At 39.6% G+C, this 23,612-nt stretch overlaps 2 protein-coding genes and 2 long non-coding RNA genes across 30 annotated transcripts in view; 3 read left to right on the top strand and 1 right to left on the bottom strand.

Annotated features, from left to right (window-relative positions):
• Nucleotides 1–4,758, top strand: part of CHUK (component of inhibitor of nuclear factor kappa B kinase complex) — a 35,015-nt gene extending 30,257 nt beyond the window's left edge. For 4 of the 17 annotated variants that reach the window (XM_036438844.2, XM_036438839.2, XM_036438845.2 and 1 more), the window contains 3 exons: nucleotides 608–744; nucleotides 2,748–2,847; nucleotides 3,579–4,758. In XM_036438844.2, coding sequence (XP_036294737.1) covers nucleotides 608–744; nucleotides 2,748–2,816 — 206 coding nt within the window. In that variant the 3' untranslated portion in view covers nucleotides 2,817–2,847; nucleotides 3,579–4,758. Of the gene's footprint in view, nucleotides 1–607; nucleotides 745–1,278; nucleotides 1,514–2,747; nucleotides 2,848–3,578 lie in introns of those variants that run through there. The other 13 variants (XR_004988126.2, XM_036438840.2, XM_036438848.2 and 10 more) reach the window with 8 other exon arrangements.
• On the bottom strand, nucleotides 1,499–6,682 carry LOC118719408. Its single transcript, XR_004988129.2, has 2 exons — nucleotides 6,583–6,682; nucleotides 1,499–2,336 (listed from the first exon to the last, which is right to left on the bottom strand). It is a non-coding gene; the product is annotated as an uncharacterized LOC118719408 (long non-coding RNA).
• A 93-nt stretch (nucleotides 6,683–6,775) lies between these two features.
• ERLIN1 (ER lipid raft associated 1) overlaps nucleotides 6,776–23,612 on the top strand; it is a 37,991-nt gene continuing 21,154 nt past the window's right edge. Inside the window, exons 1-7 of one of the 11 annotated variants that reach the window (XM_036438813.2) lie at nucleotides 6,782–6,901; nucleotides 7,202–7,324; nucleotides 9,247–9,328; nucleotides 13,164–13,210; nucleotides 16,281–16,342; nucleotides 18,721–18,846; nucleotides 21,701–21,774. In XM_036438813.2, the coding sequence (XP_036294706.1) occupies nucleotides 7,212–7,324; nucleotides 9,247–9,328; nucleotides 13,164–13,210; nucleotides 16,281–16,342; nucleotides 18,721–18,846; nucleotides 21,701–21,774 (504 nt within the window). In that variant the 5' untranslated portion in view covers nucleotides 6,782–6,901; nucleotides 7,202–7,211. Of the gene's footprint in view, nucleotides 7,015–7,064; nucleotides 7,325–9,246; nucleotides 9,329–13,163; nucleotides 13,211–16,280; nucleotides 16,343–18,681; nucleotides 18,847–21,700; nucleotides 21,775–23,612 lie in introns of those variants that run through there. The other 10 variants (XM_036438815.2, XM_036438814.2, XM_045581985.1 and 7 more) reach the window with 10 other exon arrangements.
• On the top strand, nucleotides 7,836–9,195 carry LOC118719399. The gene is made up of 2 exons (XR_004988116.1): nucleotides 7,836–8,352; nucleotides 8,780–9,195. It is a non-coding gene; the product is annotated as an uncharacterized LOC118719399 (long non-coding RNA).

Here is a 23,612-nt window from a genome sequence, read left to right as displayed (position 1 = left end):
TCCTGTGTTTTTTTGTTTTTGTTTTTTTTAAATATATATTTTATTAATTTTTTTTTTTAATACAGAGAGGAAGGGAGAGGGATAGAGAGTTAGAAACATTTATGAGAGAGAAACATCCATCAGCTGTCTCCTGCACACTCCCCACTGACGATGTGCCCCAAACCAAGGTACATGCCCTTGACTGGAATCGAACCTGGGACCCTTGAGTCTGCAGGCCGACGCTCTACCCACTGAGCCAAACCTGTCAGGGCCAGTCTCCTGTTTTTATACTCCTTCAAGCCCTAGACCACTGTGATATCCCAACCTGATTTGGGGATAGACATGTCTGACTAGTTAATTAAAAAACAAAAACTTTTGTTCAAATGGGTTTATTATTCTTCCAACTAAAATGGAATTAGATGAGTAGATACATTTGGTTTTAGTCAATGAAGAATGGGCCTGGGGACAGGATAGTGGCATGAAATACCCACTACTGGAAACAGTTTTGTGCAGAAATATTCTGGGTGTACATGTAAGTTGTGATAGAAATGTAAGTCTTAGGAATATGGTAGGAAATTGTTTAAATTAGCTGAGATGCTTGCCTATAATCTTTTTTTTTTTCCTTCAGACACAGAGTTCAGCTCGGTCCCTTGTAGGGTCCAGTCTAGATGGTACAGTAACTACCCCTCAGGCATCAGCATGGCTGCCCCCGACTTCAGCAGAACGTGGACATCCTCTGTCATGTGTGGTAACTCCTCAAAATGGGTGGGTTCACTTTGAAACAATTGATAGTTGTTTTTATAAGCAGTGATAGGATTGAGGCAGTAGAGCATAGTGGTTAAGGCAATAACCTTGTGCAATTAATTTGATTCTTTTAATGTTCACATTTCCTCACCTGCAAAATGGGAATTGCAGTGAAAAGTCAATTAGACAACAAATGTAAAGTACTGGGAAGTAAATATGTATTCAGCAAATGTTACTTATTATTTCAATTTATGTTCTAAGTTCTCTCTCTGTTTTGGCTTATCAGTTCTTTTACCCAAACGTTATTCTTCCCACAATTATTTATCTCTGAGAAATTTTACTGTCCTTTTGCATTTGTCATTTTGGGGTCTTGGTCACCCTTCTGATAAATTTTGAGTTTAATCTATTTTATAACTTAGTGTTTCTAACAAACTTTTTTTAATGCCTTAAATCAGTTTTGCAAACAAGAACTGAAGTTTGAAGCCCTATATTTTCTTTAATTTCTACTCTTCTGCTAAAAGCTGAATGACTATCCATTTCTGTTATTTTTCTCAGCATAAGATGTGCCGTATCCAGAGCCAGTGGCTCTTTGCTAGCTTGTGTATTGTCGCTTTTCTCGCAACTCATGGAGACCTCTACAGCACCAGCATTTCCTGGAAGCTCTGCCCATAATTAGTTTTGCAGAAGTGCAGCCATGTTACATCACTACTCAGGAGGTCATGCAGTTTGCATATTCTGTACTCTACTTATATGAGAGAAAAGCACATAGAGGAAGGCAAGCTGATAACAGGTATTTTATTTTTTTAAAGAAAGCAAGTTCCAGGTTATATCTTGAGGTCATTGTAGATTTGACCCGGTATATAATACATCCACAGCTATAACACAGGCTATAATCAATTATATAGACTTTAGGAAATAATCCCAGTAATCAGAGATAAATCAAGTAAATTTTAATACATTACAAACCTTTTTGCTTTCATTAAAGGCATGTAATTTTGTTAGAGGATGCTAATGGTTGCAGATGTCACCTTTATACAGTGAATTTCAGATTTGAGGTTGTAGTTATTTGCTAAACAAAATTCCTGTATCCGACAGAAATTTTAAATATACTTTTCAGTAGGAATACATTATAAAGAAAAACTGATTTCAGTTATTATGTGGTATTTAACCATATTGGATTGGGAACTATTGGCCTCAATTTTTCCATCTGTTGAAAAGGAGCTGAATTAGAATTTTGTTCTAAGCTAACAATGGCTATCATCCATAGCCTCAAACTGATTCTAAGAGGGTAGGAACTCTGAGGGGTGGTAAAAGGCGAGAATAGGGGCCATATGGGAGAGGAAAGCATGGCAGGTGGAAGGTGGAAACCAGAATCAGGATTTCCTTCACATGTAAACTTCCAGGAATCTTCTCGGTTCTGGTCAGCTCCCATCACACTGTTTTCTTCCGCTCTCCTCAGGAATCAGCTTGCTTGTTTCATTTTTTTCATTGCTGTCATCTGTAGTTTCCAACCATCTTTTCACCTTCCCTGATCTTTGCAGAACAGATTATACTTTTGTATCTTCTCCCTGCATTTGTGTCTCTGAAAAGTCAGCATCATGGTGCTGTTCTTCCTAATTGTAAATGAAAGGGAAATATTCCAGAAACAAAAAGATTTTCACCTGTCTGTGCCACAAAGACCTACCCCACACCCCCATCCAGTTAGCATTTCTGGGGTGGGGTGTGTGTGTGGGGGGGGGCGTATATAAGTATCACTTTTATTGCAGAGGAAAATCAGATTGGAATTATAGTGGACTTATTGTTAAAGCTGGGCAGAGGCAACAGTTGGAGTAATAGGCAGGACTGTGTCTCTGGGTAGGAAGGATGAGGAAACTGAAGCCTACAGGAATCAGCTGCATTGGGGTACAGGGCTGCAGGAAGGGCATTGATCATCCTGACCCTGAAGACCAAAAAGTAGAGGAAATTCATATGTTCTTTTGCTGAATTTGAAAAGCCTTTTTTTTTTTTCTTTTTTCTTTTCACAGGGAGACTTTGGCACAAATCATAGAAGAAAATGTGAACTGTCTTGGCCATTTAAGCACTATTATTCATGAAGTGAATGAGGAGCAGAGCAGTAGAATGATGGTAAGTTTTATATGGACCTGGATGTGTGTTTTAGGTATTTTGCAAAGGGTTTAACTTTCCATGCTAGCTTAACTGGCATTTGGGATGCATATGAGGAACAGAATTCAGAGGGAAGAGAAAGAGCATTTGAGGAATATCCTTGACCTCAAATCCCCATCTTCTCTTATTCGTGCATATACTAGGATTATGTCATTAATAATCTTCAACAGTAGCATTTTTGGTCAAATTAAATGATTGGTGAGCTTTCTTTGCAATATGATCACTGAAATTAAATGGTTTGTACCTTTCTGCTTCAACAATCAATTTTCTCCAATAAGATGGGGCAGGATTTATGATTCAAATATAGTAACTTTTGCATACAAATGAATACTATAATTATAGTTGAAATTATTATAATTATTTATATTAATAAGATTTAGTTATTGTCAATTACTGATTTAAAACTTGGAAATACTACAATAAAATGTTTACATTTAGTATCAAGGTCAACTCTTTATATTTCCTCTTTCATTAATTATTTGCTTCAAATATTTATGAAAACACTGAACTACCTTTTAAATTAGCAGAAAATAAGGTAAACTAAATTCTAATTGCAACTTATTTATGCTTTTAATTTTTAATCTTTTGATTATAAAATGTATGAACATACTTAGAAAACTTGCAAAAATGAACACCCAAAACCTACCACTTCTAGTCAACATCTAATTGTCATTTTTCATGCCTGGTTTTAGAATCTTGATTGGAGTTGGATAACAGAATGACTTACCACTTATTTGCTGTGCCCAAACCAATGGAAGTTGTTGCTGCACATGGTCGAAATTTGTTTTCTCCCATGAAACCATTCTTCAAACACCATTCAATGGAAGAAATGGCTGTGATCAAAAACTACATATGGTTTTACAAAGGCTATATTTTGGTTTTGGGTAATTTTAACCCCTGAACAGATATAATTTTATGTTGGTGAACTTGTTTAAAAACTACAACTAGTTAGGTGCATCATTGCAGTCTATTTGTTTTTAAACTTTGTAAAACATTACTTATTTAACTGACTAAAAATACCCTTTAACTTTTGGACATAAGGCTAAAAATAGTATGTACAGAAAAGAAAAACCTCAATTAATATGTTCCAAGTACACACTGTCTGCATATATTTCTGTAGCAAAGATTGCTTACAAGTAAAATTGTACTTCTTGAAGAAAAAACCCTACCTCCTTGTGTTGCACTCAACAGTGCTCTTTCTGGCATCGTAAGGAGCTGGGTCAATCCCATTTTTCAATTTTATTACACATTGGACAGTGCATCTGTGCCTTTAATATCAATGGACTGTCCTAAGTGTGCTATGTGTATATGTATTTAAGATGTACATTTAGTAATATCAAAGAAGAAATGTTAATTTATAATGTGTTTGAAAATGTGTTTTTTTCATTTGTAAAAATGAGTCATTTGTTTTAGGAATCTTACATGTCTTGTCATACCAATATAAAGGTCTGCACTCCCTTATCTGTAAATCTAAAATCCAAAAAGCTCTGAAAACAAGGTTTTTCATAAGCTTGGTGACAAAACTCATTTGCTTTCAAATCTAACTTGAACTGACAATTGAATCAACTTATCCCATCTAGTGTGAATCTTCACTTATTTTGCTGTAAAATTATTAACATGTTTGATTATTTGGTGGGGAGGCTGCTGCCATAGACCCTGCTGGGTGTTTATGTAATATGGTATATGCATTGAATTTCCTTTCTAAAATCTGAAAATGTCATAATTCTGAAACATCTGGCTGTAACGATTTCAGATAAAGAATTGTGGATCTATTATCTGTTAGATAATTTAGAAGATACTTGTTTTTTAAAAAATGTGAAATGCTTTTGTATTATAGTTTTTCACTTTGTGTATTAAATGATTTTTAAATTACTTTTTGATTCTCTTTTCATTAAAATCAGATGAATATAGTTGACCCTTGAACGAAGTGGGGGTTAGGGGAATCAATACCCACACTGTAAAAAATTTGAGTATCATTTTAGCTTCTATAATTGGCCCTTCACATCTGTGAATTCACCAACAAGTTGGGAATGCAAAAATACTGTTTCGAGTCATGGCTGGTTGAATCTGCAGACATAACTGTGTACAGGACTTTTGGGCAAGGTGGTGGCATAGGTAAAAATACTTGCCTCCTCCCACAACCACATCAAAATTTCAACTAAATTAGCTGAAACCGGTTTGGCTTAGTGGATAGAGCATCAGTCTGCGGACTGAAAGGTCCCGGGTTCAATTCCGGTCAAGGGCATGTACCTTGGTTGCGGGCACATCCCCAGTAGGGGGTGTGCAAGAGGCAACTGGTCGATGTTTCTCTCTCATTGACGTTTCTAGCTCTCTATCTCTCTCCTTTCCTCTCTGTAAAAAATCAATAAAACATATATTTTTTAAAAATTTTTTTCAACTAAATTGTAGAACCACCATCGTTCAGAACCACCTGAAACATGGTTGAATGAAGTCCTGTAACTAGGGAATGAAAGAAGCCACATCGAGACCAGTAGGAGGAGCAGAGATGCAGAATGGGCTGGTCACACACACACACTTGTAATGGATAAAAATTGGGAAGGATATCTCACCTGCAGAGGTGCCCCTGAGGAGCGAGAATTCCCAGCCCCATATCAGGGGCCATTTGGATATTTATAACATCATTCACAGGCCACACAAAATTGTCAACTTAATAAAAATTAGCCTGCTATATTTGGTCAAACACTTAACTCACCCCTAATGCCTTGGCAGGGCCAGAACAAATTATTTTGTGGCCTTATATGGTCTGCCGGCCAGACAGTCCCCAGGACCTTGTTTGATCTGGAACAAACAAGGTCCCAGGGAAATGAATGATACAGGTAAAGAAGAGGATAGAGTAATCTGGGCGGGCTGGCTTTAATGACTTGCCCCTTCCCATTTCCAGTTATCACCATTATAACTGGACCTGCAGTTTCTAACCACTTTGCTTCCTTGCCTCTACTCTCTCTCCACTGTAAACCATTTTGCAGACTCACTGGCCCTAAAGCACTGCCCAAGAGGTTACAGAGTCTTCCTACCCTAGTCCACTTGTACAGTTATGGTCCCACTGCTAGCCTTTGAAGGCTTACAGTAACCATTACTGGCCAACCTACTCTAATATGCTGCCCTTATTTCCCTGTTTGTTCATCTCATTCCTTTCTCTGCTCTTTCACCTTGTCCTTTTTGTGTCTGGTAATATATGCTTTTAATGCATATTTAAAAAAAAAACAGAAGAATATGCAGTAAAAAGACTGTCTCTATTTTCTAGCCTTCCAGTTCCCTCTCCGTACAGAAAAAGTGCTTTGAGCCTTTCAAAATCTGGGACTAGCCCTCCATCCCACTCCTTCCCATCATAATGGCTTCACAGGAGCTCAAATGCTCCCTGTTCCTTTTCATTTTTCTAGAGGACCCATTCCTATTGCTTGGATGGCCATCAAGTCCTCCCCAGATCAGCTTCAGGCACATCAATAGGTGCTCAGAAAAATGACTTGGTGAATGACTATGCAATGAAATTGATTATCTTCCTCTTCAGAATTTACGCTTCCAACAAGTCTGGTTGCCCCTGAATTCATTGCAGGACCGGTACATAAAGCGTGTGCTTGCCACTTAGGATTTGGTAAAAAAAAAAAAAAAAAAAAAAAAAAAAAAACACAAAAAGACAAAAGGAACACTTGAGTGAGTTTTTGCACAAGAACTGACCAGTTCCTTGTCCCAGAGTCCTTCTTCTAATTGGACAACCCTGCCTACCCTACCGACTTGTTTTCCTGAACTGGAAACCAGCAGCGCCCAGAAAAAGAGTCCGAGCGGTTTTATAGGAAATTGCGCTGCAGGCGGCCGGAGAATTTTGTCCCCTCTGCTCCCCCGTCTCTTCAGTCGCGGGGCGAGCGCTGCGTCGGCTTGCGTGCCCGCGCAGCCCGCGCAGCCGCAGAGCCCAGGGGTGGGCGGGGCCGGCGGTTGGCGGCGGTTGGCGCGAGGAAGCCGCGGCACGTGCGGGGCGGGGGCGATGCGTCACTGACCGGTGAGGCGCGGCGGCGGAGGGGTGGGCCTGCCCTCGGACTCTGCGGGGGGGACCCCCTCCTGAGCACCTTGTGCCGCGGGCGCGGCCATTGGGAGACGGGGTGTCACGACGCTCCCTGAGCAGGGGCGGCCCGCGGGCCGTTTCGCGCGGGGTGGGGTGGGTGAGCGGGTTCTGCCAGGAGGAATGAATGAGGGGAAAGGGGGGCACCAGACTTCCCGGCGCGGCGTGCGGCAGGGAGCCGGTTGTGCGGACGGGATAGGCTTGTCTCTCACGGGGCTGGGGGGCTCCTTCCTTATTCAGGAGCAACAGGATGAATATGACTCAAGTCCGGGCTCTGGTGGCTGCAGTGGTGGGTGTGGTGGTCGCCGTGCTCTATGCCTCCATCCACAAGATCGAGGAAGGACACCTGGCGGTGTACTACAGGTGAGCGGCGTGCGCGGTGCGCTCCGGGGGAAGCGGGCTCCCGCCGGAGCGGCTCCCTCTGCGGCGTCTGGAAAGCCCTCTCCAGCCCTCGGCAGTGACTTTCGTCCTGGCTCTTGGGGGCAGAGGCTCTTGGGCTTTTGCAGAGCACCCTGCAGGTGTTGGGCAATGTTAGTGCAGAGGTCGAGTCCCCATGTATTTCTTGTAGCTCAATTTTTGTAGGAAAAAAAGTGAACGAAGAAAGGCAGTGGCCACGCCATCTGTAACTGAAGAGATGGGTAAATTGTTGTATTCCATACACCAGTGTTTCCCAAACTTTTGACATATGTGTACCCCTTCTATAATTTTCGTAACGCTGAGTACCCCTCGTACTCATGAGAACGTAGAATTAGACGCAGCTAAGCACGGTGCAGTGCATATCTCCACCACACTCCGGTGCAAGGCGTACCCCCCACCAAACTCTTCCCGTACCCCTGGGGGTACCCGTACCACACTTTGGGAAACACTGCCATACACCTGTACAGACTTTGGGCTTGAACTTTACATGCTGTTTAGAAAGGATGGCCCTATTAGTGATGGTCCTTTACATCCTCTCTTCTCCCCCCCTTAAAATCACCTAGTGTCTGGTTTCGGCTTATAAATGACAGTTGTTATATCCCTGGACCTCGAGACACAGAAGCTCAGCATTGATGGACCACCCTCCTCCCACCTTATTACCCTTTCTTTCAGGTTAAGGAAAGGAATGGTGTGGGATGTGTTGCTCTCTAGTTGGGCTCCAGTAGCTTTTCCTTCAACGTGGTACCACCAGTTTTTGTGTGTGTTTTTTTAACCTAGACACAGAGGATAATCTGGAGAAATTGCAATAATGATTTGAAAGGGCTTGAACTTCAACTTTTTTACTTGTTTCCATCACCCCCCCAAAAGTGATATTTCTACTTTTAAATCCATCCTGAATCTTAGAAACAGTCTTACCTGTGAAACACGAGTTTCAAATGCAATTTCAGTGATAAATCTTAGCAGATGAATAACAGGTTAGTTCATAATTCCATCTAGTTCAGCATTGTCTTCCTGGTAGTGAAATCTTGGAAAGAGCTTTTCAAGGTGTGGGTCTCAAAGAATTAGGGATATACCTCAAACAGTTCATATTTTTTTAGTTGTTTGTTATTAATCCTTTGTATATCTATATTTTCAAATAGGAAGCTAAGTTCTATGAAGTTATTCTTCACTGTGTACAAAAGGTCTTCTTTTTAATATTTATCCCTCAAGTGCCTTTTTTTAAAAAAAAATAATTTCCAAGATATGCTGTCATAGTTCACACATTCCAAAATTTGGTGAACAAGTCCAGAGTTATATTCTCTCTACTTTTAATCTTATTCCCTCACTCTTTATCTTGCCATGCTACTTTTTTCTGTGTTTTTAAAAATAAACACCCAGTATTTTCATTGCCTTATTATATAGGTAGATTAAAAGAATCTTGAACCTCTGAAATTTTCTCCTTGAAAGTTTGTATTCTTTTTTAACCTGGTGATTAAATGTATTATGTTTTGAACTGGTTAGTGAATGTGTTATGCACAATCAAAATATAGCAACTGAGAGCCATTAGAATTCTTTTTACAAGTATTTTTCAGACAGTTAAAAACCATCGAAAATCCTTTGTACCTATGAGCAGTGCTGGAAACCCAGAGGTATAGTTGGTTCATCTTATGAAACAAGGTGTAACATCAGCAGTTTAATGTGATTTTTTTTTCCACCTTAGCTGTGGCAGATATTTTAGGGACTAGCAGTTGTTCATTATGTATAATTCATATTAGTGAGGCTTTAATAGGTCAATAGCATGAGTAAGAGTGAATACCTATTACAGCATTTTAGATTTGGAAAGAGAATTTCTCTCTTTATAATTTTGTCAATTTGAAACATCTTTGCAGGGGAGGAGCTTTACTAACTACCCCCAGTGGACCGGGCTACCACATTATGTTGCCTTTCATTACTACGTTCAGATCTGTACAGGTAAGTGGTTTCTAAGGAAGCCCCTACACTGGATGAACAGGTGTGACAGGAACAGATGTGGATGGAGATAGATTTCCTTATTGCTTAATCAGATGGTGCTATTTACTTAAGTGCAGGAGTTAAAGTACAGAGTACAGTTGTCACAGTACAGGTGTCACAGTACAGTTTGTGCTTTTGAACCACCTCACTCTGTTGAAGTATGTTAGAAGTAAGAGCTATGCAACTTGGAAGAACTGATTTCTCACATCTATATAGGGGTATGCAGCAGGTTTTCTGTTGCTGCTGTCAAAATAAAAGCAGGTCTTCCACGCACAACTAGAAAAACAAACCAGTGATTACTGGTTTAGAACAGTGTTTGGTTTCCATAGAGGCAAGCTCCTAGACTACTGTTAACACAGAGGATCTGAATTTTTATACACAGCTTTTCTGCCTCACATTTTTTGCCTGGGGACATTAAGCACAATTTTATGTGGAACCTTAGGGAATGTTTTATTTTAATAGTATTTCAGAATATTTGAAGTAGCATCTTATCATTGAGAACAGTGTCTTGATTGTGGGAAATAGTAAAATATCTTTTGAAATCTATATATAAAAAGCCTAAACGACCGAATGGACCAAACGACCAAACCATTGGTCAGCCGGTCACTATGATGCACACTGACCAGGGGACAGATGCTCAATGCATAGAATTGGTCTCCCTCCTGTCTGGATCAGGCCTACAAGGCTTGGGTCGAAACCGGCTCTCCGACATCCCTCTAGGGGTCCTGGATTGCAAGAGGGCGCAGGCCAGGCTGAGGGACCCCACTGGTGCACGAAACTGCACCCGGCCGTTAGTAAGATCATAAAATAGGATTAGATTGTGACTGTTTTATCAGTATGATTATAAATCTATGGATTGTCTACTATCTGCTAATTTTTTAAGACTGAGGAAAATGTAATATAGTTAATCATGGAATTTAAATCTAGTCTTCTTGATAAGTGAGAGTTTCATTATAAATACTTAAATCCTCCAGGTTTCCTTCCAAGTTGTTTTTCAATGGCATAGTGCAAGAATTTGTATCTGTTGAAGTGAAATGTGTTCTTCCTTTACCTGGACTGATTTCCATATTTTCTCTATTTTATTCACACTTGCCTTGGTTCATGCCATCACCTATTCTCTCCTCATCTTTCCCTTCATTTCTTCTCTCCTGTCTAAATCTTGCCAGACTTAAGGCTTATCTCAAATCCCTCTTTTAATCTATAGCTCTGAATGTCTGTACTATAAATTTTGGTCCTTGATCTTATTTCTTTTAATACTACTGTCTTGTTTGTTCTCTAAGTTTTTGTGTGTATTTTCCTTCCAGAAAATCTCCAAGCTTCTTGAAGGCAGGGATTGTAACCCATTTATATTTCTGACCTTTCTACTTGTGAAAATTGTTAAATTGAGCAGGTAGGTGTAGTGAACACATGGGGTCAGAAACCTGGAGACTTCAGTTCTGGCTCTAAAACCAATTAATTATATGACTTTGCAAAAATCACTTCACTGCTGTAGAGTTCAGTTATTCCTCTGTGAAAGAAGGAGTTTTAATTACATGACCTCACCAATAGCCCAAATGGTTTGTAATAATGTTATCAATGGCAGCATCACACTCTTAGAGATTAGGGGATTTTGTTAGATCTGTTCAAAGCCAGGCAAATCTATCTCTGCCTTCTTGGAGCTTAGTATGTTGAGTTATACTGATGCAGAGATATATAGAAGAGATACAGATAATAAACATTAAATAGGTTTTAGAGTTTAGTTGCACATATAACAAATACAATATATAGTGTGTATACATGTATATTTACATATTGCAATAAACCATCATACTTAATGGAAATGAAATTAGTAAAGAGATTTCCATGTCAACAATATACTTTGAATTTACAAAAAAATTAAATGGTGGAGCCAGTGTGACTTAATAGGAATGTTCTTTTTTAATATGTGAAGCAGTAACATTCTAGGAAAAAATTATATTAATAAAAACCCTTTTTAGCCGAAACCGGTTTGGCTCAGTGGATAGAGCGTCGGCCTGCAGACTGAAAGGTCCCGGGTTCGATTCCAGTCAAGGGCATGTACCTTGGTTGCGGGCACATCCCTAGTAGGGGGTGTGCAAGAGGCAGCTGATCGATGATTCTCTCTCATCGGTGTTTCTAACTATCTCTCTCCTATCTGTAAAAAATCAATAAAATATGTATTTTTTTTTAAATTGTTCTTATTCAAATGATACATAAAAGATTTACTTTTATGAAATTTTGGAACATATTAGAAGATATAAGCTTCTTTGTTGGTGTAGAATATGACTAATGTTTTGAAGGAAACACAATAAATTGAGCTCATTTCTTCAACTTTTCTCTATCTATCTAGAACCTGTCACTATGTTTACCATCACCCTATTTCTCAACCCCTGAATTAAACTCAATTCTCTTTTTTCCTGGAATTTTATATGCAACCAGTTTTTTAATCCTTTCTCTATTATGATTCTTGGACTGACAGCTTTTAATTTCCATGCCCTTTACTAAATCAGCTTAAATAAATTAATACTTTAGCTTCCCAGCTGGTTTTCTTGCCTCTAAATAAGATGCATACTGAGAATGCACCACATATGAGCCAAGGAATTAAAGAAAACCATATTTTTGAAAGTTTTTTTTGTGGTTGTATATAAGATAGATTAGGAGGGCCCAAGCCCCTCCCTCCCTCCTTTGAACATGCAGGGCCCTCTACCTAGTACCACCATGTTCTCTTCTCAGAAACTCAACTTTCATCTATATCCTCCCTTCTGCTGCAGGCAAGCCAAGCCTCTTCCTGTCACTTGTACTAGTAGTATGTACTGTTCGTTCTCAACTTTATATATTTGAATAGATATTTATTGAACCTAAAATGTTCCTCTGTCTCATCTGTTCTTATTTCTCCCTCTGTAGACCTGGCTTATAAATACTTCACTTCAGAGAGCTTTTCAACCTATCATTTTACTCTCTGCCATTTAATACCTAACATTCCAGTTTATACGCTGTTATTTTATACCTGTTATAGATTGCTTTGTAAGGATTTTATCTCCTGTGTTGGATAATGAGCTCTTTGAAAACAGGGACTATACTTTCTCCTTTGTATTCCATAAAGTAATATGTTGCTGAGGGCTTAGTAACGAACAGTGTGTCTAGAATATACTCATTAGGTATCCACCTAGTGGAGGCCTTAGAATACAAGAGAGAATCACTATGGGTCCAAACAAAGGGGCAAAGTAATAATGTACCAGATTCTTGGAAAGAAGTAGCGCTGGTGGTGGCACTTCTGCTAAAAAGGAAATTGAACAGACCATTTGAGAAATTACTAGGGCCTAACCTAAATGTTGACCATAGCTTCAGAGAAAAAGATTGCTTTTCAGTTCAAGGGTACCTTTGAGTTGTATGCGTATAATAGTTATCTTTTTACCTTCGTCATAAGCAGTGGTATTAACAGTGGAATCAAAGTTCAGAGCACAAGTCCTAGTAGTAGTATCCTGTGAGTAAGCCAGGTAGTTTGTAATCCCTGGCCAGCTATAGGCAAATAAGGGACTCTGAGAGGTTGAACATTGAAACTTTCCAAGTGCATCCTGATTCAAACATTAACTGTAAAATATTTTGTCTCAAAACTTTCATATCTGCTGGGATATTAATACAAAAAGAAATTGCTTTGATAGTTAATCTTTGATGACTAAAATTGTAATGGAGCTCTCCTATATTTACCTCTCAGTACTTCTCCAGAGTTTTACCCTCTGGGACTGGTAGTTCTTTGACAATATGTGTCCTGAGTATTGAGATGTTTTTTCCTCCCCAGACAACACTGCAAACTGATGAAGTTAAAAATGTGCCTTGTGGAACAAGGTAAGCTTTCCCTCACAAACTGCCCTTTAGTTCAGATAGTTTCTGTTCATAAGCTCTAATTAGTTAAACATCTTTCAAATGGCATGAAAGTAACCCCAGGAGTTTTCTCTTCTGGGCATTATATGAGGAAAGCCCTGTCTCCAAACAGGAGCTTTTTATCTTAAGAGCCATTAGGGTGTTATTGAAAAGAACCAGCAGACCTAACTTCATACGTATATCAGGACTGCCACATCTGCTTTATTGAGTTTTGTGGCTATTTTTTTTTTTAACTAGACTTTATTCTTTAGTGCACTTTTAGGTTCATAGCTAAATTGAGCAGAAAGAACAAAGTTTCCATATAATCATTGCTGCCACACATGCCTTTATTGACTTTGCTAAGCCCAGTTCCCTCATTTGTAAAAATACTATCTAATAAAAATTAGAGTAATATGCAAATTAACCACCACTCTGCTACACCCACAAGCAATGCCCACCAGCCAATCAGGAGCGAGTAAGCAAATTAACCCAACCAAGATGACTGTGGCCACGGAGTGAGCAGAAGGCTTGGGTTTCTCCAGCAATGGAGGAAGCTAAGCTTTCCGCACACCCTGGCGGACCCAGGTCTCTACTCAAGGCTACAAAGTTTCAATTATAGAAGATAGATAAATCCCAACAAAAATGGCAGCAGCCACAGAGCTGGAGAGAGCAGGAGGCTTGGGTTTCCCCTGGTGATGGAGGAATCCAAGTTTCCGCAGCCCTGGCCTGCCTTGGCCTCTGCTACAAACTTTCAATTATAGAAGATAAATAAATCCCAGATACCAGGGCCTCTGCTTGGTCACTAGGGGGCGTGGCCAGCCTGCAAACCACCACAGGCCCCTCACCCAGGCCTTCCCACACCCCATGGGAATCCCCACCCTGATCCAGGACATCCTTCAGGCAAACCAGCTGGCCCTCACCCATGCAGCAGGCCTCTAGCCTATCTAATAGAAGATAATATGCAAGTTGACCATCACTCCAACACACAAGATGGCTGTCCTCATGTGGGCACAAGATGGCCAGCAGGGGAGGGCAGTTGGGAGGGAGCAGGCCTTCAAGGGAGGGCAGTTGTGGGCAATCAGGACAGGAGGGGAGGGCAGTTGGGAGGGACCAGACCTGCAAGGGAGGACAGTTGGGGGCAATCAGGCCTACAGGGAGAGCAGTTAGGGGTGACCAGGCTGGTAGAGGAAGGAAGGTGGGGTGACCAGGCCTGCAGGGAAGGATAGTTGGGGGGGACCCAGGCCTGTAAGAGAGAGCAGTTGGGGGGGGACCAGGCCTGCAGGAGAGGGCAGTTAGGGGTGACCAGGCCTGCAGGGGAGGGCAGTTAGGGGCAAAAAGGCTGGCAGGAGAGCAGTTAGGCATTAATCAGGCTGGCAGGGAGTGGTTAGGGGGTGATCAGGCTGGCAGGCAGAAGCAGTTAGGAGCAATCAGGAAGGCAGGCAGGTGAGCAGTTGGGAGCCAGCAGTCCTGGATTGTGAGAGGGATATCACACATCCCTGTGGGGTCCCAGATTGGAGAGGGTGCAGGCTGGGCTGAGGACTTTTGTGCACCCGGCCTCTAGTCAGGTAATAAGACCTATCTTGCAGTTATACTAACTAAGGGATAGAATTAGTGTATATGAAGTGCCCAACCCAGCACTTGATCCAGAGTAAGTACTCAATAACAGTTTAAAATGAAATCATCTCACCTGTCATATGTAGTATTAAAAGCCATCTAGAGTTTCTGATTCAATAGGTCTGGATTGAAGCCTGAGAATTTGATTTCTAGCAGAAGTTCTCAGGTGATGGTAATGCTATTTGTGGTTTTAGGACCTTATTATGAAAAAAGCTAGTTTTAAGGAAAGAAAGGCAAGCAAGGCATATATTATTTCTAGAATATAATCAGTACATTGAATTGTATCAAAAGTAATATAAAATTGAAGGTATTTTTTAAATGATTAAAATATTTATTACAAGCCTATATAAAAGAGGCTTTGACATCAGTGGAAGGACACATGCTTTTTAAAAGGGAGCAAATTTGATAAATTCGCTCTAGGTCTGTCTGTCACTTTTTTTTATGGATTCCCTTTAGAGATGACTCAAAATTGGCAGCTAGTGAGATTTTTGGTAAATTTCATGTTAATCTTTTGTTTTCCTATTTTTTCAGGTGTTGTTTTTTTTTTTTTTTTTTTTTTTTTAGTGAGCATGTACTACTCTTTTCTTATCAGCGAGGGGTCAGGGAAATGTTATTGTAAGTTGGTAGGAAGGCTTAGTTGTTTCGTTTAAAAAATCTCATGTACCTCAAGTTGAAATTCACATGTCCCTCATGGTAGCCCAGGAAGCATTTGAACCACTAATTAACAAGACCTGTCTTTGTAGTGTGCCAGGTTTACTTGAGGAGCAAATTTTCTTATACAAAAATAAATATGGATAAAACATAAAAACTCTGATTAATTATTAAGATAAAGCAGGAAACCAAAAGGATTTTAAAGTGTGGCTGGCCTTCATATCTCCTGAGGAACCATTTTACTTGGTTTCTTTTTTTCTTTTTTTAATATATTTTATTGATTTTTTTGCAGAGAGGAAAGGAGAGGGATAGAGAGAAATATCAATCTACACACCCACTACTGGGGATGTGCCCGCAGCCAATGTACATGCCCTTGACCGGAATCGAACTTGAGACCATTAAGTCAGCAGGCCAATGCTCTATCCACTGAGCCAAACTGGTTAGGGCTTTACTTGGTTTCTTGATGGAAGACTTTGAGAAGAGCATTGCTTTATCTGTTGGCCAGTTAATAAGCAAAGTGCTAAGTAGCGTTAGGTTATAGGTTTGGTCTTCATGTGAGCTGAATTGGTCACAACAGTTACAGAGGTGAACCTTTGTTATGTAAGGAACTAGGTGAGTGTGTAGGGTTATTTGAGTAGTGATTAGTGGAGTCATTTTAATCAGTAATATATGTCTTTAGATTTTCTTTCTAAATTTCTATCTTGTGGCATATGTTTGATGATCTGGGATTATAATAGATTTGTATTTGGCTCATGCTTTTTTCTTTTTCTTTTTTTTTCTTTTTTTTTAGTGGTGGGGTCATGATCTATATTGATCGGATAGAAGTGGTTAATATGTTGGCCCCTTATGCAGGTATGGTACTGATCTGTTCTGTTGTTTTATGGTTATAATCAGAGTATTTATAACTGAGAGATTCCCTAAAGAATAGAAAGGTACTTTTAAAGTTTTATGACTTCATTTATTTCTATATGTATAAAAAATAATCACTGGAATAGTTTCCATTTTGAGAGAATGGTGGCAGAAATAGGTCACAAATTCTACACAAAGTTGACTTTTCTGCAAATGTTTGGGTTACTCTTTGTTTTTAAAGAGCAAGACAGTCATTGATTATTTCTAGAATTTCTAGAAAATAGCATTTTATCCATTCAGGATGAGAGATCATTTCCATGCATGCTAAAAATCTATAATTGCTTATCTTAAGCCACATTGATTTGTGACCATAGAAAAATCTTTTTTGGTTATGAGATATGCTATAACTTACAGAGCAATCTGAAAGCATTGTGGGGGCAACATTTTCTTGGTAAAAGATGAAAACATAGAGATGGAGTGGGCACTTTTAAAAAACTTAAGAAAATCTGTCTTTGTTTGGTTTGATTGCTCCCCCCAATATTTTGTAGCAAAATACACATAACATAAATCATCTTACCATTTTTTAAGTGTACAGTTCAGTGGTATTAAATACATTCAGATTGTTGTGCAACCATCATCAACTCAATCTTGATAACTCTTTTCATCTTATAAAGTGAAACTATAAACATTGAATAATAACTCCCATTTCCCCTTCTCTTCAGCCTCTGGTAATTACCATTTTACTTTCTGTCTCTCTGATTCTGAATACTCTATGTACCTTATATAAGTGGAATCATATGGTATTTGTCTTTTTGTGACTGGCTTATTTCACTTAGCATAATGTTCTCAAGGTTCATCCATGTTGTAACATGTATCAGAATGTCCTTTTTAAGGCTGAATAATATTCCACTGTATTCATATACCACATTTTGTATATCCATTTATCCATTAATGGACACTTGGATTGCCTTTACGTTTTTGCTGTTGTGAATAATCTGTGAACACGGATGTACATCGATCTCTTTTAGTGGAAAGATCTGCCATTCTACCTTTATCCTTATTATTAAAATTGGCATGCCCAGTATGTACAGTATACTGTATTTGATGAAAACAATTTAAAAAGGTGATGTTAGAACCTTTGCCATAAGGAGTTTTTGTTTTACTTAAGAAGACATAATACCAAATATATATTGAAATGTAAGGTCATGCTAAATTTCATATCACTGGATCAGGTCAAATAGCAAAAGGATTTCATACCAGAGAACAGGTTGTATTATTGCCCAGTGGATTGGTATTCTATTGTTCAGTGCTTAAGTATTTTCATTGTCCTTTTTCATTTACTTTCCCTGGCAACAAATCAGTGGGATGAATTGTGATTGGAAAAATAGAAGAAAGGGAGATTGCTTTTCTCTAGCCAAAGATAAAGAGGAAAATTGGTTCGCCAGTTCATTTAGAAATGACCAAGCAAATGAATTAATCAACAAATATTTATTATGGCCTATTTATCAAGGAAAGGCCAGTGGAGCAAGTCCTTGGGTCTGAACAAGAGAAAGCAGCATGTGTTGTTTTTTAATTTTTTACTTTTCAGTTATAATTAACATACAATGTTAGTCTCAGGTTTACAACTAAACCTTTGTATTATATATAATACAAAGTCATCACCCCAATAAATCTAGTTCACATCTGACATCATACATAGTCAATAAAATATTAGTGACTATATTCCCTATACTGTATTTTACATCCTGATGATTATTCTGTAATTGCCAATTTGTACTTCTTAATTCCTTCACCTTTCTCACCCATTCCTCAACTCCCATGTTTGAATAGTTAAAGCACAGGTTCAGGTATGGTCTAGTAGGTACCCTTAAGCACATTCTGAAATGCTCTGTTTCTCAGTTTTCTCAATTAGATTTTTTGTGATATTTAAATGCTATGTATGCAAATTGCCTGGCATAAAGCCTGGCCCAATAAATGTTTGCGTCTTTCCCTTCTAGCCTGGTCTCTTCTGTAACAGCCTTTAAAAACTGCCTTTTTGAAAATGGTTTTTTGTAGCTGCTTTCTTTTATTCCCACTGTTCCTCAATTAGTTAAGGCCTTTAACACCTCTTAGCTAAACTTTTGCTTTGTAGTAATTGCTTTACACTTTCCTGCCTCTGATCTTCGTGCCTCCCAGTTCATCTTCATACTGCTGCCAAAGTACAAATCTGATTGTGTCATACCCTTGCTTGAAAACTTTCAGTTCCCTATACCTCCAAGATATATATACTCTTCTTAGTATGGAATATGAAGTTTGCCTCTAGAATTATAATATTAGTGTAACTTTTACCTTGGCTGAATTAGAAGATACATGAGTAAACATGGATTGTACCTCTCCTTCAGTGTTTGATATTGTGAGGAACTACACTGCAGACTATGACAAGACCTTAATCTTCAATAAAATCCACCACGAACTGAACCAGTTTTGTAGTGCCCACACACTTCAAGAAGTTTACATTGAATTGTTTGGTAAGTGTCTTACTTGTTTTGAATATGTAAATAACTAATTGGAAATCTTGTTCAACTCGTTTATGGATGCTATAACAATATTAGTAAACTTGCTCTTTGAGCATTCCTTCTGATTTTAAAATAGAGCAATTGTCTTTAAAATATTCTTTTTCTTATTATTAGATTAATTAGTTGCTCAGACAAGCTATTTTAAGAATGACGAAATTAGTGCACTGAGATAGGTAGTCCCTCAGCCCAGCCTGCGCCCTCTCACAGTCCAGGACCCCTTGTGGGGAGTGGGCCTAAGCTGGCAGGTGGACATCCCTCTCACAGTCTGGGATCCCTTGCTCCTTACCTCCTGGCTTTCTGCTCCTTAGCGCTGCCATGGAGGCCAGAGAGGCTCCCACCACCACCTCTGTGCTCGTCAGCCCAGGCTGAGCAGCACTCCCCCTTTGGGAGTGCACTGCTCACCAGGGAGCAGCTCCTGCATTGAGCATCTGCCCCCTGGTGGTCAGTACACATCATAGCAAGCAGTCGTTCTACCATTCGGTTGATTTGCATATTAGGGTTTTATTATTATAGGATACCCATTTTCTGAAATGCATAATACATTACTATATCCTGTTTTTACTGTGATAACTTACTAAAAATATAGCTTTGTTGCTATTTTAATAGATAATTTAGGGAAATTTAGAAATCTGTGTCCTGGAGTTTCCTAAGACCCACCTCCATGTTTGATGATTTGCTAGGAGGTCTGACAGGACTCATTATATAGTTGTACTCTCAGCTAATATGCATTAATAGCAAAAGAATAAAGCACATGGGTGAAGTCTGAAGGAAACCAGGCACAAGCTTTCAGGAGTGTTCTCCCAGTGGAGTCAAGCAGTATACACTTAATTATTCCAGCACTGAATTGCAACATGTGTGAAAATGTTGTCTACTTAGGGAAGCTCATTAGAGACTCACTGCCCAGGATTTTTATTTTTATATAGACACCCTCTTCATGGTATATATCAAAATTCCAGACTCCCAGAAAGAAGGCAGTTATTTGGCATAAACCACATTATTTGTATGAACAGTGAGTTATTCTTATCAGTTATGGGGTTGATGGAAATCCTCTCTATGTCCTAGTTGCCAGGTGACAAACCAAGGGCTAGCTTGCAAACAGGCTTTTCTAAGGATGGCAGCTTCAGGCCTCCTACATCTACTGCTTTTCTGCATAAATTACCTTTTTTTTTCATTCTTGCCTGACAATATTTTTTTCCCATTGATTTTGAGAGAGAGTGGAAGAAGAAGATAAAGGGAGTGACAGAAGAGGGGAGGGACAGAGGGATGGAATGTGCCTTCCTGCACCTGCAATCAGGGTACATACCCTTGACTGGGAATCAAACCCAAGGCCCTTTGGTGTGTGGGCCAACGCCCTAATTATTTAACCACACTGGCCAGGGCTGCACAAATAACTTTTTTTTTTTAATTGATTTTTTTACAGAGAGGAAGGGAGAGAGATAGAGAGATAGAAACGTCGAAGAGAGAGAACATCGACCAGCTGCCTCTTGCACACCCCCTACTGGAGATGTGCCCGCAACCAATGTACATGCCCTTGACCGGAATCGAACCTGGGACCCTTCAGTCCGCAGACCGATGCTCTATCACTGAGCCAAACCGGCTTCAGGCCAAGTAACTTTTCATTTATAACTGAGAAAGTTCTGACCAGTGATTGCATTGTTGCTTTGGTTTCTTACTTCTTCCTGGAATTCTTAGTGAATTTCTTAGAGGCAGGCATAGTTAATCAGTTTGTAAATCTACCAGTTGATTCATCAATGATTGACAACTATTGGGATCATGTCTGAGAAAACTGTTCTGTCCTGATTTGTCACGTCACCCATCCTATTTAATAAAAGGGTAATATGCAAATTAACCATCACTCCGTTACAAAGATGGTGGCACCAATAGCCACAAGATGGCAGCGCCCAGTCCCCTCAGCCCCGCCAGAGTCCCCGGAGTCCCCCAGTCCTAGGGGGATGGCCACTGAGAGCAGGCAGCGTGAGCGCCCTGGTAGAATGCTTGCTTTGTCATTGTGGCAACAAGGCAAGCATTCTGCCCTGGCCCCGGAGGGCCTCTGGGTAACGCGTGCACCTGCAGAGCAGCCGGGGCGGGTAGGGCCTCTGGGCCATGGAGAGCCTATGGACAGCGGGCACAGAGTGGCCAGGCTTGCAGAGAGCAGAGAACCACAGGGAGTGGGCCTAAGCCATCACGGTTCCTGGATTGGAGAGGACTTCCCTGAGGGTTCCCAGGTTGGAGAGGGTGCAGGTCAGGCTGAGGGACCCATCCCCTGTGCATGAATTTTGTGCTCCGGGCCTGTAGTCTTTATAATAATGGTGAATGTACTATTGAGGTGGATCAAAAATTCATGAGTTATAAGGCCAAGTGAAGTGACATGTTTGTCGTCTGTTTTTGTGGGCTTCAAAGACCTTCCTGTGAGCCATTCCACTCATCTTGTCCTCTCTGTTTTTAAGTCCAAAATAATAGTTATTTGGAGGTTTGGGGTAAAGATTGAAGAAAGAAATTTTAAAAAAATGAGAATCAGGACATGTGTTAATTAAAAACAATGAATTGATATTAGAGACCTAGATTCTCTATTTATTGGATCAACTTAATTTCTTTGATAATTCTTCACACTTTCTCCCACACAAAAAGAAAACTAAATATATATAATATACATATATTTGTCTATATATGTGAAACACTTTAAGCTCTGTGAAAAAATAGTACCATGGGAACTTTAGGTCTAATAATCAGTTTTGTTTCAGTATTAAGACAATGTAAAAAAAATTTTGAGTGTCATAAGAGTTATTGTTTTTGGCTTCAAAAACAGATCAAATAGATGAAAACCTGAAGCAAGCTTTGCAGGAAGACTTAAACGTCATGGCACCAGGACTCACCATACAGGTAAGCCTTTTTCTAGAGAAATTCTCGGGGAATTTTGAGAGCTTTAAAATTTAAAGGTCCTTTTATTATACTGTTTATTCTCCAATTATTTTTTAAAATATATTTTATTGATTTTTTACAGAGAGGAAGAGAGAGGGATAGAGTTAGAAACATCAATGAGAGAGAATCATTGATCAGCTGCCTCTTGCACACCCCCTACTGGGGATGTGCCCACAACCAAGGTACATGCCCTTGACCAGAATCAAACCCGGGATCTTTCAGTCTGCAGGCTGACACTTTCTCTATCCACTGAGCCAAACCGGTTTCAGCTATTTTGAAATTATTGAAGTTCTGTAGTGAGTTATAGAATACCTTTCTCAGTTTGACTTTAGGTCTCTGTCAGAATAAAATATTCTTATAGCTAATCATGAATTCCTAGAGGGAACAGATAAGCTGAGGCCCTTACAAAGAAATAAAATACACATATTACTAGTGTGAGGCATTACTAAGTTACAGTAATGGTTATAAATCAGTGTAAGAGTATTCCTTATGAAAGGAATTTCCAGTATAAGATTTAGACAATAATTCTACACAAAGTAGATGTCCTAACGCATTAATTGACAGGCAAATTGATTGGGTTATTGCTATAAGAGTTTAAGAGAACATTTCAAGAATTCTGCCTAGAAATGACTGTGATTGAGTTGGGATTTTAGGTATGTCTGGAATTAATAGGACTTATAAGGGAAAGGGGTAAAGAAGGTATTTCAGGTGGGTGGAATGCCCTGAGAAAAGAAAGGCAAGGTAGCAGCTGAAATTAATGGTGGTGGTGGCAGGAGTGGTGACGGCGCTGGCAGTGGTGGCAGTGGCAGCAGCACTAGCATTGGGAGATGGAATGATGAGAGGCTATATGCTTGCTTTTTTGAGTTAATAATTTTTTAGATTGAATTGAAATCCATTAGTGATTCTAAAATCAGTTTTAGTGGGTCATGACCAGCATTTTAAGTAAATTGGAATTAAATAGGAAAAGAAATCAGTAAATGTAAGTTTAAGTCATTCTGTAAAATTTTTGTATTATGTAAGTATGAGGGTAGATTTTTATATTGGGTATCACTGTAAAATGTGTCTTTGAGAGCTTCTTTGGAGGTTCTAGCAGGGGAGCGCTAGACCGGTCCTCTCCTCTGGGAGAAGGTGGTCCGAGCGCATAGATTCAGGAGGGACACACATGGATAGGTGTGAGAGGAGGGGGACACCCGCCTAGCCATCTAGATCAGCTGAATCAACCCTGGCGATCAATGGGGTGACAGATGTCGCTGCCAGATCGCCTTCACATCCTAAAATATCTCTTACTGTGGTCATATCATGGTCAATAACATTTGAAAGCCATGGTTCTGGATCTAGATTACCTGAGAAGTGGTAATATGGCTTCTCTAGTATCATTTCTCAGAGTTACTAGGAGACCAATTGATCATTGTGGTGAACGTTACTGTAGTTAAAGATAAAGCTTTGTTTGGTGTCACATGTCTCAAGTGACTGTCTCATTGCTACTGAGAGGTGCATTCACTGTTGAGTGACAGTGTCTTATCGTATAAACAAGACTGGAAAGATGGCTATGGTTTTTCCTATCCTCATTTAGATTGTGCCATTATCTCTGATGGGTGCCTGGGGGAGCCACCGAAGTTCAGGGGTCATTTGAAATGTCCAGAGTTAACTGCAAAATTCTCTTGGTTGTGGCTGGAGTAGCTTTTCAGGTTTAAAGATAATGTGAATGTCACAGAGTCTTAGATTCTGCCCAGTTTGTGACTTGGGGTATAGCTCATTCTTTTTATCAGCTGCCTAGAATTCCTTGTCATTATTATATA

This window comes from Pipistrellus kuhlii, unplaced genomic scaffold, assembly GCF_014108245.1.
Source record: "Pipistrellus kuhlii isolate mPipKuh1 unplaced genomic scaffold, mPipKuh1.p scaffold_m20_p_15, whole genome shotgun sequence".
Classification (NCBI taxonomy): Eukaryota; Metazoa; Chordata; class Mammalia; order Chiroptera; family Vespertilionidae; genus Pipistrellus; species Pipistrellus kuhlii.
This window is presented reverse-complemented; position numbering and strand designations above follow the sequence as displayed.